Source organism: Oncorhynchus mykiss, chromosome 14 (genome assembly GCF_013265735.2).
Source record: "Oncorhynchus mykiss isolate Arlee chromosome 14, USDA_OmykA_1.1, whole genome shotgun sequence".
NCBI lineage: Eukaryota > Metazoa > Chordata > Actinopteri > Salmoniformes > Salmonidae > Oncorhynchus > Oncorhynchus mykiss.
Genome location: NC_048578.1, coordinates 33,491,738 through 33,507,018, shown reverse-complemented (window position 1 = coordinate 33,507,018; position 15,281 = coordinate 33,491,738). Strand labels below are relative to the sequence as shown.

The window sequence follows — 15,281 nt, the reverse complement described above, 5'->3', positions numbered from 1 at the left end:
TATAGTAGGGCACCACCAGTCTGTTTCTATAGGGGATGTAGAGTAAGAGCACCACCAGTCTGTTTCTATAGGGGCTGAAGAGGAGGGCACCACTAGTCTGTTTCTATAGGGGCTGTAGAGGAGGGCACCACCAGTCTGTTCCTATATGGGCTGAAGAGGAGGGCACCACCAGTCTGTTTCTATAGGGGCTGAGGAGGAGGGCACCACCAGTCTGTTTCTATAGGGGCTGAAGAGGAGGGCACCACCAGTCTGTTCCTATAGGGGCTGTAGAGTAGGGCACCACCAGTCTGTTTCTATAGGGGATGTAGAGTAGAGCACCACCAGTCTGTTTCTATAGGGGCTGTAGAGTAGAGCACCACCACTCTGTTTCTATAGTGGCTGTAGAGTAGTGCACCACCAGTCTGTTTCTATGGGGGCTGAAGAGGAGGGCACCACCAGTCTGTTTCTATAGGGGCTGAGGAGGAGGGCACCACCAGTCTGTTTCTATAGGGGCTGAAGAGGAGGGCACCACCAGTCTGTTTCTATAGGGGCTGAAGAGGAGGGCACCACCAATCTGTTTCTATAGGGGAAGTAGAGTAGGGCACCACCAGTCTGTTTCTATAGGGGCTGAAGAGGAGGGCACCACCAGTCTGTTCCTATAGGGGCTGAAGAGGAGGGCACCAACAGTCTGTTTCTATAGGGGCTGAGGAGGAGGGCACCACCAGTCATTTTCTATAGGGGCTGAAGAGGAGGGCACCACCAGTCTGTTTCTATAGGGGCTGAAGAGGAGGGCACCACCAGTCTGTTTCTAAAGGGACTATATAGAGCACCACCAGTCTGTTTCTATAGGGGCTGTAGAGTAGAGCAACACCAGTCTGTTTCTATAGGGGCTGAAGAGGAGGGCACCACCAGTCTGTTTCTATATGGGATGTAGAGTAGAGCACCACCAGTCTGTTTCTATAGGGGCTGAAGAGGAGGGCACCACCAGTCTGTTTCTATAGGGGCTGAGGAGGAGGGCACCACCAGTCTGTTTCTATGGGGGCTGAAGAGGAGGGCACCACCAGTCTGTTTCTATAGGGGCTGAGGAGGAGGGCACCACCAGTCTGTTTCTATAGGGGCTGAAGAGGAGGGCACCACCAGTCTGTTTCTATAGGGGCTGAGGAGGAGGGCACCACCAGTCTGTTTCTATAGGGGCTGAAGAGGAGGGCACCACCAGTCTGTTTCTATAGGGGCTGAAGAGGAGGGCACCACCAGTCTGTTTCTATAGGGGAAGTAGAGTAGGGCACCACCAGTCTGTTTCTATAGGGGCTGAAGAGGAGGGCACCACCAGTCTGTACCTATAGGGGCTGAAGAGGAGGGCACCACCAGTCTGTTTCTATAGGGGCTGAGGAGGAGGGCACCACCAGTCATTTTCTATAGGGGCTGAAGAGGAGGGCACCACCAGTCTGTTTCTATAGGGGCTGAAGAGGAGGGCACCACCAGTCTGTCTCTAAAGGGACTATATAGAGCACCACCAGTCTGTTTCTATAGGGGCTGTAGAGTAGAGCACCACCAGTCTGTTTCTATAGGGGCTGAAGAGGAGGGCACCACCAGTCTGTTTCTATAGGGGATGTAGAGTAGAGCACCACCAGTCTTTTTCTATTTGGGATGTAGAGTAGAGCACCACCAGTCTGTTTTTATAGGGGCTGAAGAGGAGGGCACCACCAGTCTGTTTCTATAGGGGATGTAGAGTAGGGCACCACCAGCCTGTTTCTATAGGGGATGTAGAGTAGGGCACCACCAGTCTGTTTCTATAGGGACTATATAGAGCACCACCAGTCTGTTTCTATAGGGGATGTAGAGTAGAGCACCACCAGTCTGTTTCTATAGGGGATGTAGAGTAGGACACCACCAGTCTGTTTCTATAGGGACTATATAGAGCACCACCAGTCTGTTTCTATAGGGGCTGAAGAGGAGGGCACCACCAGTCTGTTTCTATAGGGGATGTAGAGTCGAGCACCACCAGTCTGTTTCTATAGGGGCTGAAGAGGAGGGCACCACCAGTCTGTTTCTATAGGGGATGTAGAGTAGAGCACCACCAGTCTGTTTCTATAGGGGATGTAGAGTAGAGCACCACCAGTCTGTTTCTATAGAGACTGCATAGACCACCACCAGTCCGTTTCTATAGGGGATGTAGAGTAGACCACCACCAGTCTGTTTCTATAGGGGCTGAAGAGGAGGGCACCACCAGTCTGTTTCTATAGGGTCTTTACAGAACATCACCAGTCTATTTCTATAGGGTATATACAGAACATCACCAGTCTGTTTCTATAGCGACTATATAGAGCATGAACAGTCTTCCTTATTATGCATCATTATGCATCATTATTTATTTGTTCACTCCACACATAGCATCATAGCATCATTGCATAATAGCATCATAGCATCATAGCATCATAGCATCATAGCATCATAGCTTAATTTAAAATATATATGTATTGGAACATACCTTTGCACAGTTAATGGCACTATGTCAGTTGTAAGGCAGTGAGAACATCCTAAATAAACGTTGCCAATTACTTATCAGTTTCTTCTTCTGAAACCATATTACAGAGAGAAACCACATGTATTATTCCCCTGATGTGCCAAAGCTGAGCTTAAACACCGGTAATAAAACTGTAGCTTGGTTCTGTTGACAGTAATCCCCCTTCTAAGCGGATATAGTAAAGCCTATATCCACCACGCTTTCCCCACCAATAAACAGCACCGCTTCTCATGAGAAGGTTCATGTCAAACACCTTTTGCTTTATTCACTTTTTTAATGCTGATTTTCATGTCAGAATACATGACATTATTAGTGTCCTGAGATTCAAAGTTGAGTTCAAAGTCTTTGCCACCAAATCTCAGAGCCAACTTGTGATGTTGCAGTAGGAGGTGTCCAAGCCTCTGTTTCTACCGACGGGGAAGATATCGGGTCAACAGTTGTCTTGTAGTCCTTTACTGCTACTGTTAGTCAAGAGAAGGTTCTAGTTGGATCAAACTTGTTAAGTGCTGGTCAGACATCTACCCTGCTGTGCCCACAAACAAATACCTTCCTCAGCTTTAGATAATCTCAGACCAGCGGAGTGTACAGTCAGTACCTGCTCGTCCTGTTACCAGCGTCTGCCGATTACTCGAAGCGATAGGAGCAGGCCCTGGCCCTAGACTAGGGCTGGTCAATGACGACAAGGTAATAGACTAGAATGCCTGTTCTCTGTGATGTGACAACGGCCAGGAGTCCTGCTCGATCGCTTTGTAATGACATAATGTAAGCTATGAAGTTATGAATAACATAAAATAACATAATATGATGTTATTTATGTTATTTCCCACGTGAAGAACTCCTGTAAACCTTGCCGTATTGAAACTCAGTGAACAAGGCATCTTAGACAAGCTGAAAAACAAATGGTGGTACGATAAGGGTGAATGTGGAACCAAGGACTCTGGAAGTAAGGTCAGTCTCCGCAGGTCTTCTGTGCTGATTCCCAGTGTTCATATGAACAAATACTAAACTACACTAAAACATCTAGATTAGCTATACTGTCTATCCCTTTACCTCCTAGTATGTTATTTATTCATACAAGCAACATTCTGCCACATACATGTAACAAAAATGGAGAAGTGGCTCAAATCCATAATGCACTATTTCCCCAATTCTAATCACATCCCAAAAATATTTTGTCATTTTTTTGGGGGGGGCTAATGTTAATGTTAAAGTCATTTTTATAGAAATAGGTAATGATTTTTTTTCCCCCACACAAACTGTAATGGTAAATTACATTAGGATATGCTTGGGGAAATTGTAAATTGTGTAAAATAATCAAACGCCATCATTGAATAGTTGTTGACTAGCTGTTGACATTAAGTGTTATTTTTTGCTCATTTTCACACTTTACATTCATGATATTCTTACCATTATGCTGCTGTTTCTATTTACTAAAACTTTTAATTAAAATTTGATTTATCTGTGTTGTTACTAGGTTGCATGGAAATGTATCTATTGGGTTCTTTAGCTTCCTGTTTTGGGGTGAACAAACACAGTGTTCTTGTTGTGAGCGACTGCTTCCAATTAACTTCCGTAAGATGTTACAGCACCGTGGGGTGTTTTTCAGCTTTTTGTCTGATCAAGGAGTTGCAATGAAGAGATCTTGTTGTTTCCACCCCACATGAAGTCTAAGAACGTAATAAACCTCTTATTTAACCCTCTGAGACCATAGCCAGGCTAATGAACTAACAGATCTATTTTCCACAGATATAGACTCTCAGTCAAACCTCAAAGGGTTAAACTGCAAATGGTAAAACTCTCATGAACAAATTTTCAATCAACATGTTTGGGAAATAAGCAGCAGCAGAATGGTTTGAATCCGTTCGTAAAATGGCTTTGGGGATTGTTTTGATGTCAGAGAGATTTGACTACACAGTATCACAGTGTACCAAGACATTTTTTTTTTTTCAGGACAGGGCTTGAAATGTTGACCTGTGAGTTACTGACCGCAGCTTCCTTATATGGAAGAAGGCCTGTAGAATAGGGGAAGCTCTACATTCACCTAGATCAAACTAAAGAGGTGACTCGTCTCTCCTTCATCGGAGAATGGTCTGACTATGGTGTTCAGATGTTCCTCACAACTTCTTGCACCACTATAGGAAAACCAGTCCAGACCTCTTCTAGAGTCAACCTCAGCCATCCTTTACTTTTGTCAACCTTCTGTTGCTATTAGCCTCTGGAGTCTGTAGTATGATCTGCCATTGGTTAGCATCAGAAACATTTCAATCTCAGAGAGAGAGTTTGTAGAAGGGGTCTGATAATAGAGTATCCATGTGAGTTACCAAGTGTTAGGTATTCGACTGTTATTTCAACAAGACTGTAAGGATCAATTGGAGGACTATAGATACTTTGCTTTAGAGCCATACTGGTAGGCTGCACTGTTCTCTACAGAACTCTCTCCACCACAAACCCTCTAACTATGTTCTTCACCTTCCCCAGGACAAGACAAGTGCTCTCAGCCTGAGCAATGTGGCTGGAGTCTTCTATATTCTGGTTGGAGGGCTGGGGCTGGCCATGATGGTGGCTCTGATTGAGTTCTGTTACAAATCGCGTGCAGAAACCAAACGGCTCAAACTAGCAAAGAATGCTGAGAAATTGAAGCCAGCTCCCCCGACCAACCCACAGAACTTTGCCACGTACAGAGAAGGCTACAACGTGTATGGGACAGAGAGCGTTAAGATCTAAGGGTAATGACGACGCTGCTCTCTTCCTGATTCTGTCTCTGTGACATCATTTTGTTTCTTCTGGTGGTGTCGTTGGTGTTGAATGATTCATTTATTTGTTTGTGTTTTTGTCAAGCTGTTGGTGTGATTCCGTAACACTTTATCACTCTTGACTTGGACATACCCACAACAGACAACCCAACATTACATTTACAATTCCCGAACACTCTTACAGATTTGACATTGCTATATACTGTGTATGACTACAGGTAAATCATTTTGCTGTCCGCCTAAGTGTTTTTTCGGGTCAAATATGAATACTAATACTAATATTTCTTTACACCGTCAAGATGGGGGCCTCTAAATTATTTATAAATTCAGCCGCCCCAACTGGCAGGCCTTGCCCCCTTCCACACCCCCTGCCTCGCCCACCACCTAAGCCCCTTTTTTTATCCAGAAAAAAAATTGAAATCTGCATTATCAGCATATCTCGTAAACACTCACACTTTATTGAGCTTAATGTTTCAGTTTACTCAGTAGAATGTCCTAGCGGCATCTGCGAATCGTTAATAGCTAAGCTAATGTCCCAAGTAATACTGGCACACATCATGACTCAACCGTTCCAACCTAATGATACATCTCATCTCATCCACCATTTAACAGACCTATCACCCATGTGTCACTGTGTGAGACTTTCAAATTGCATTTCATTGATTCCTCACGTCCTCTCGCCTCAAAACTAATCGAATGAGAAGGTCAGAGGGGAGGGACCACTGACTTCTCATCCAATTGGTTTTGAGAAGGAGGCAAGGAGAGAGGACGCGAGGAATCAAGTAAATGCAATTGATATTATCCCTGTACTTCCTTCCTGTTAAACAGGTATCATACACGTCAGCTAGACCAGGTACCTTACCAACGACTGTGACTACTGACCCCATGATGAAACAACATGAACACGTCTAGATGGGGGTTTCCTGAACTGCAGCTAAATCCTCTCCTGGCGGAAAATGGCGACGATAATCTGCAATGAAGACATGACAGGACTGGTGACGTGAAGAACTTAAATCGGTTTACTCCAGTGCCTTATGTATGAAACACTCAGAGACTCACAGAATGACTTAGAACAATGCAACTAATCACAACTCACAAACACACAAACAACTAAACAACTAAACAACTAAACAGACAAGTAAACAGAAAGACAGGGTTGTTTTCTGTACATTTATTTGAGATGCTGTAACGAACTAAGAAGACACAAAGAGAGAGAGAGATACCTAAAGCCATCACTTGCAACCCCAAGCACATTTCCAAGTGCCCGTACAGAAAATGAATACGATACTACAGATAATAAATTGTTTTTGTCTGCTAAGGGAATTTGATCCGATTATCCTAATTATTCTTGCAGGCCAGGTTTTTACTGGTTAAATGTGTTTTAAAATACGTTTATTGTAGGCACTGTACAGTAAGTCACTTATTACTAGAAGATAGCTTGTTATATTGCTGTGACCTAGGAATTGTTTTGAACGATGAATCAATTGGTTAAATATGTTGTTGTCCACGACTCTGAGCCCAGGCACTGGTAGTGCATCTGAAATGGCCCCCTATTCCCTATGTAGTGCACTACTTCTGACTAGAGCCTCTGGTCAAAAGTAGTGCACTATATAAGTAATAGGATGTCATTCTGGACGTACACACAGGGACTCTTGAAAGAGATGAATGTGAGATGCAGCATTTGGATGTACACTTCTTAAAACAGACCATCTCACAATCCCAATATACTGCCAACAGGGTTAATTAAAGAATGCAGAGGACTGTCTGAGCAAGTTTCATAGATGAGTACCTCTCGCAGTGTGTTTTATGGTGTGTAGAATACGAAGAGAAAACTCACTCACACGGTGTCGCTCCAAAATAGGCTGTTTGTAAACTGGATGTTCATGTAACCTAAAATCATTCAAGTCTTCTGTACAAGCAACTAAAACCAAACCAGACGGGACATTCAATAGTAGATGAACTGCAATTCAAACAGTAATGGCTTTTTACCTGTAGTTATTATGGATGACCTTGGTATTTATTAACGAATAAGCTGTGGTTTGATGATTTGCTTTCAATTTTAATTTCGTTATTAGTGTTTGGTGAATTTACTTAGTTAATGAAATAAATGAATAACATAAATAATTACAATGAGACCATGGATTACTACAAGGCACTTACGCTTACCACATTTCCCTTTTCTGTTCAAAAGACTGTGACTTCATTAGGATTTAGGAAGACATTTAATCGCCTAAAACCGCGGATAGAAAGTTTAACATAAAAAAAAAATAAAAAAATATTTTTAAAAAATCTTTAAAAGGGAAGAAATAGGAAATAAAACATTTCTAAAGAAAGACACGTGTACATTTATTTAAATTAGATTTATTTATTAAGGCTACACAAGAAAATGATTGGTTTCCGAATGTTTCTAAGAAATTGCATGTAAAATACGTGATGACTTATTACAAGCTCTTCTAACGTCAGATTCTACGGTAGAAACCATGACAGTTTATTTTATTTTGTAAGTTCACTTCACACAGAGAGAATTGCCAAGCAGCTTAGTGACTACTACAAGAAGAGTCCGAATCTGCATGTGTGTATATCATCATCATCATCATTAGCGAGGAGCTGTAAAAGAGAATTTTCATACATTTTTGTAAATAAACTTGTATAGAAAAAAAAAACATGTTTCTGTGCTTTTAATTGTATGAATGTATGTTTACTTGCACAGCGGAGATTATTCACACACACACACACATGCACACGCACACGCGCACACACACACACACACACACACACACACACGCACACGCGCACACACACACACACACACACACACACACACACACGCACACAGACACACACACACACACGCACACAGACACACACACACACACACACACACACACGCACACGCACACACTATTGTTTCATCTTAAAGGAAATGTCCTGTTTTGCAACATACTGTACAAAGCCACATGTGAACTACAGTACCAGTCAAAGTTCACCCCTACTCATTCAAGGGTTTTCTTTATTTGTACTATTTTCTACATTGCAGAATAATAGTGAAGACATCAAACTATGAAATAACACATATGGAATCATGTAGCATTCAAATCATAATATATTTTCTATTTTAGATTCTTCATAGTAGCCACCCGTTGCCTTGATGACAGCTTTGCACACTCTCGGCATTCTCTCCACAGGAATGGAAGACCCAGCGTTACCTCTGCTGTATAGGATCAGTTCATTACAGTTACCAGCCTCAGAAATTGCAGCCCAAATAAATGCATCACAGAGTTCAAGTAACAGACACTTGTCAACATCAACTGTTCAGAGGAGACTGTGTGAATCAGGACTTCGTGGTCGAATTGCTGCAAAGAAACCACTACTAAAGGACACCAATGAGAGGAGACTTGCTTGGGCCAAGAAACACAAACAATGGACATTAGACCTGTTGAAATCTGTCCTTTGGTCTGATGAGTCAAAATGTGAGATTTCTGTATCCAACCCCCGTGTCTTTGTGAGACGCAGAGTAGGTGAACATATGATCTCCGCATGTGTGGTTCAAGGCACACTTAACCAGCAGGGCTACCACAGCATTCTGCATCGATACCCCATCCTATCTGGTTTGGGCTTAGTGGGAATATAATTTGTTTTTCACAAGGACAATGACCCAACACACCTACAGGCTGTGTAAGAGCTATTTGAGCAAAAAGGAGAGTGATGGAGTGCTACATCAGATGACCTGGCCTCCACAATCCCCCAACCTCAACCCAACGGACATGGTTTGGGATGAGTTGGACCGCAGAGTGAAGGAATAGTAGCCAACAAGTGCTCAATCTTTTGGAAAAGCATTCCAGGTGAAGCTGGTTGAGAGAATGCCAAAAATGTGCAAAGCTGTCATCAAGGCAAAGAGTGGCTTTGAAGAATATAAAATATATTTTGATTTCTTTAACACCTTTTTGCCTATTCCATATGTGTTTTTTCATGGTTTTGATGTCTTCGCTACTATTCGTCAACGTAGAAAATAGTGAAAAAATAAAGAAAAACCCTTTAATGAGTAGGTGTGTCCAGATGTTTGACTGGTTCTGTATTCAACTCAGTTCTAGTAGCTTTAAAGCCTTATGAAAAACAGGATGAGAAAAAGTCATTTTATTTAATGGCTGGCTATTGAGCAGTTAGATAGTGTAAGGGTCAGGCCTGGATCAATGTTTCTACAGGACCATCTGCTGCCTCCGACCGTCTCCCATTTAAATTGATTGAGAGTCTCATTGACGTCTTCATTGGCCATCTGAACTCTATTTTCTCTCCCTCTCTCTCCCTCTCTCCAACCTCTCTCCCTCTCTCTCCCTCACTCCAACCTCTCTCTCTCTCTCTCTCTCCCTCTGTCCCTCTCTCTCTCTCTCTCTCTCTCCCTCTCTCCCTCTCTCCAACCTCTCTCTCTCTCTCTCCCTCACTCCAACCTCTCTCTCTCTCTCCCTCACCCCAACCTCTCTCTCTCTCTCCCTCTGTCCCTCTCTCTCTCTCTTTCTTTCTCCGTGTCTTCATGAGAAGATACATCTCTTTGTGACAATAATCAATAATTTGTCATTATAACCTGAGGAAACCATTTCAAACCCAGAGCACATGAACCTACAATGGCAAGACAGTGATCAAACATGGTAGCCTGGTTTCTGGCAAGACAGTGATCAAACATGGTAGCCTGGTTCCTGGCAAGACAGTGATCAAACATGGTAGCCTGGTTTCTGGGATGAGCAGAAAGTAATATTTTTCCACAGCAGAGAGAAATGATGTTAGAATGCATGGGGAATGATGAGTACATAGTACAGCTGTTAAGTACAACACTCACCATCAACATGACTACTGATATCATGATGTATCTATAGGCCCTACTGAAATCATGATGTATATATAGGTCCTACTGGTATCATGATGTATCTATAGGGCCTACTGGTATCATGATGTATCTATAGGCCTACTGGTATCATGATGTATATATAGGCCTACTGGTATCATGATGTATCTATAGGTCCTACTGGTATCATGATGTATATATAGGTCCTACTGGTATCATGATGTATATATAGGTCCTACTGGTATCATGATGTATATATAGGTCCTACTGGTATCATGATGTATATATAGGCCTGTGTATAGTAATACACTGTAAAATACAGATTACTGCTGATATACACATCTCACACATTAGTGAAACGCAAGACATTCCTTCAACAGCATAATGCATGCACACACACACACACACACACACACACACACACACACACACACACACACAACCATTCCATTGTAGATTTTGCTTTATGTTTTGGATCATTGTCTTGTTGGAAGACAAATCTCCGTCCCAGTCTCAGGTCTTTTGCAGACTCCATCAGGTTTTCTTCCAGAATGGTCCTGTATTTGGCTACATCCATCTTCCCATAAATTTGAACCATCTTCCCTGTCCCTGCTGAAGAAAAGCAGGCCCAAACCATGATGCTGCCACCACCATGTTTGAAAGTGGGGATGGTGTGTTCAGTGTGATGAGCTGTGTTGCTTTTACGCCAAACATAACGTTTTGCATTGTTGCCAAAAAGTTCAATTTTGGTTTAATCTGACCAGAGCACCTTCTTCCACATGTTTGGTGTGTCTCCCAGGTGGCTTGTGGCAAACTTTAAACAACACTTTTTATGGATATCTTTAAGAAATGGCTTTCTTCTTGCCACTCTTCCATAAAGGCCAGATTTGTGCAATATACGACTGATTGTTGTCCTATGGACAGAGTCTCCCACCTCAGCTGTAGATCTCTGCAGTTCATCCAGAGTGATCATGGGCCTCTTGGCTGCATCTCTGATCAGTCTTCTCCTTGTATGAGCTGAAAGTTTAGAGGGACGGCCAGGTCTTGGTAGATTTGCAGTGGTCTGATACTCCTTCCATTTCAATATTATCGCTTGCACAGTGCTCCTTGGGATGTTTAAAGCTTGGGAAATCTTTTTGTATCCAAATCCGGCTTTAAACTTCTTCACAACAGTATCTCGGACCTGCCTGGTGTGTTCCTTGTTCTTCGTGATGCTCTCTGCGCTTTGACGGACCTCTGAGACTATCACAGTGCAGGTGCATTTATACGGAGACTTGATTACACACAGGTGGATTGTATTTATTATCATTAGTCATTTAGGTCAACATTGGATCATTCAGAGATCCTCACTGAACTTCTGGAGAGAGTTTGCTGCACTGAAAGTAAAGGGGCTGAATAATTTTGCACGCCCAATTTTTCAGTTTTTGATATGTTAAAAAAAGTTTGAAATATCCAATTAATGTCGTTCCACTTCATGATTGTGTCCCACTTGTTGTTGATTCTTCACAAAAAAATACAGTTTTATATCTTTATGTTTGAAGCCTGAAATGTGGCCAAAGGTCGCAAAGTTCAAGGGGGCCGAATACTTTCGCAAGGCACTGTACATACTTGAAATCATTGGCCAGTTTAATAAATGGCTCACTAGTCAATTTAATAATGCCACTGTAATAATGTTTATAAATCTTACATTACTCATCCCATATGTATATACTGTATTTTATACCATCTATTGCATCTTGCCTATGCCACTCGATCATTGTTCATCCATATATTTATACAGTAGGGAGAACAAGTATTTGATACACTGCCGATTTTGCAGGTTTTCCTACTTACAAAGCATGTAGAGGTCTGTTATTTTTATTATAGGTACACTTCAACTGTGAGAGACAAAAATCCAGAAAATCACATTGTATGATTTTTAAGTCATTAATTTGCATTTTATTGCATGAAATAAGTATTTGATACATCGGAAAAGCAGAAAATAATATTTGGTACAGAAACCTTTGTTTGCAATTAAAGAGGTCATGCGTTTCCTGTAGTTCTTGACCAGGTTTGCACACACTGCAGCAGGGATTTTGGCCCACTCCTCCATACAGACCTTCTCCAGATCCTTCAGGTTTTGGGGCTGTCGCTGGGCAATACGAACTTTCAGCTCCCTCCAAAGATTTTCTATTGGGTTCAGGTCTGGAGACTGGCTAGGCCACTCCAGAACTTTGAGATGCTTCTTACGGAGCCACTCCTTAGTTGCCCTGACTGTGTGTTTCGGGTCGTTGTCATGCTGTAAGACCCAGCCACGACCCATCTTCAATGCTCTTACTGAGGGAAGGAGGTTGTTGGCCAAGATCTCGCGATACATGGCCCCATCCATCCTCCCCTCAATACGGTGCAGTCGTCCTGTCCCCTTTGCAGAAAAGCATCCCCAAAGAATGATGTTTCCACCTCCATGATTCACGTTTGGGATGGTGTTCTTGGGGTTGTACTAATCCTTCTTCTTCCTCCAAACACGGTGAGTGGAGTTTAGACCAAAAAGCTGTATTTTTGTCTCATCAGACCACATGACCTTCTCCCATTCCTCCTCTGGATCATCCAGATGGTCATTGACAAACTTCAGATGGGCCTGGACATACGCTGACTTGAGCAGGGGCACCTTGTTTGCGCTGCAGGATTTTAATCCATGATTAGTGTTTTCCCAGCTCTCTTCAGGTCATTGACCAGGTCCTGCCGTGTAGTTCTGGGCTGAACCCTCACCTTCCTCATGATCATTGATGCCCCACGAGGTTAGTTAAAAATCATACAATGTCATTTTCTGGATTTTTGTTTTAGGTTCCGTCTCTCACAGTTGAAGTGTACCTATGATAAAAAATTACAGACCTCTACATGCTTTGTAAGTAGGAGAACCTGCAAAATCGGCAGTGTATCAAATAATTGTTCTCCCCACTGTATGTATATATTCTTATTCCATTATTTTACTTAGATTTGTGCGTATTAGGTAGTTGTTGTGGAATTGTTAGATTACTTGTTAGAAATTACTGCACGGTCAGAACTAGAAGCACAAGCATTTCGCTACACTCACATTACCATCTGCTAACCATGTGTATGTGATCAATAAAATTAGATTTGATACATTAGGGGACAAGTTGCTGTGTACATTACTCAAACACCATCTTCCTGTGTGCTGTCGTGTGGTAAATAAATTACCAGTTCCAGGCTGACTGGTCTGCACAGTATCTAAACACACACATACACACACATACACACATATACACACTGACTGGCCTGTCCAGTGTCTAAACACACACATACACACATATACACACTGACTGGTCTGTCCAGTGTCTAAAAACACACATACACACACATACACACATATACACACTGACTGGTCTGTCCAGTGTCTAAACACACACATACACACTGACTGGTCTGTACAGTGTCTAAACACACACATACACACTGACTGGTCTGTACAGTGTCTAAAAACACACATACACACACATACACACATATACACACTTACTGGTCTGTCCAGTGTCTAAACACACACAAACACACACACACACACACACACACACTGACTGGTCTGTACAGTGTCTAAACACACACATACACACTGACTGGTCTGCCATGGCTCAAACATCACAACCAAACATGAACTTGGCAGCCGACCAATAGTTCTTTATTTTTCTCTGGATGCAGACAAACAGTATTATTCAGGATGTATAACACACACACACACACACACACACACACACACACACACACACACACACACACACACACACACACACACACACACACACACACACACACACACACACACACACACACACACAGTAGGCTGTCCAGAGTAACAAACCAAGCCAAGGAAATGTTATTGTACTCTCCACAAACTCCTTTTGTCCAAGCATCAAAGGATTTTTTGGGGTGGGGGGGTCCCTTCTTTTCTTTCTTTGGCTGGACTCTTTTTAATCAGAAAAGGAACAAGACAGCATGGGGAGAGTGATGCTGACAGACAGGAACACTACAGACAGGATGGGGAGAGTGATGCTGACAGACAGGAACACTACAGACAGCATGGGAAGAGTGATGCTGACAGACTTTAACACTACAGACAGCGTGGGGAGAGTGATGCTGACAGACAGGAACACAACAGAGAGCATGGGGAAAGTGATGCTGACAGACAGGAATACTACAGACAGGATGGGGAGAGTGATGCTGACAGATAGGAACACTACAGACAGGTACACTACAGACAGCATAGGGAGAGTGATGCCAACAGACAGGAACACTACAGACAGCATGGGGAGAGTGATGCCAACAGACAGGAACACTACAGACAGGATTGGGATAGTGATGCTGACAGACTTCAACACTACAGACAGGTACACTACAGACAGGAACACTACAGACAGCATGGGGAGAGTGATGCTGACAGACAGGAACACTACAGACAGGATGGGGAGAGTGATGCTGACAGACTTCAACACTACGGACAGGCTGGGGAGAGTGATGCTGACAGACAGGAACACTACAGACAGGATGGGGAGAGTGATGCTGACAGACTTTAACACTACAGACAAGATGGGAAGAGTGATGCTGACAGACAGGAACACTACAGACAGCATGGGAAGAGTGATGCTGACAGACAGGAACACTACAGACAGCATGGGAAGAGTGATGCTGACAGACAGGAACACTACAGACAGGAACACTACAGACATCATGTGGAGAGTGATGCTGACAGACAGAAACACTACAGACAGCGTGGGGAGAGTGATGCTGACAGACAGGAACACTACAGACAGGATGGGGAGAGTGATGCTGACAGACAGGAACACTACAGACAGGATGGGGAGAGTGATGCTGACAGACAGGAACACTACAGACAGGATGGGAAGAGTGATGCTGACAGACAGGAACACTACAGACAGGATGGGGAGAGTGATGCTGACAGATAGGAACACTACAGGCAGGAACACTACAGACAGCATGGGGAGAGGGATGCTGAAAGACAGGAACACTACAGACAGCATGGGGAGAGTGATGCTGACAGACAGGAACACTACAGACAGGATGGGGAGAGTGATGCTGACAGACTTCAGCACTACAGACAGGTACACTACAGACAGGAACACTACAGACAGCATGGGGAGAGTGATGCTGAAAGACTTTAACAGAACAGACAGCA

General features: G+C 43.1%; 1 protein-coding gene across 3 annotated transcripts in view; it reads left to right on the top strand.

The window, feature by feature from the left end:
- Positions 1–7,919, top strand: part of LOC110487786 (glutamate receptor 3) — a 254,309-nt gene extending 246,390 nt beyond the window's left edge. The window contains exons 14-16 of one of the 3 annotated variants that reach the window (XM_036943366.1): positions 3,337–3,451; positions 4,982–5,229; positions 6,085–7,919. In XM_036943366.1, the coding sequence (XP_036799261.1) occupies positions 3,337–3,451; positions 4,982–5,227 (361 nt within the window). In that variant the 3' untranslated portion in view covers positions 5,228–5,229; positions 6,085–7,919. Of the gene's footprint in view, positions 1–3,336; positions 5,230–6,084 lie in introns of those variants that run through there. The other 2 variants (XM_036943367.1, XM_036943368.1) reach the window with 2 other exon arrangements.
- Positions 7,920–15,281: the final 7,362 nt, after the last annotated feature.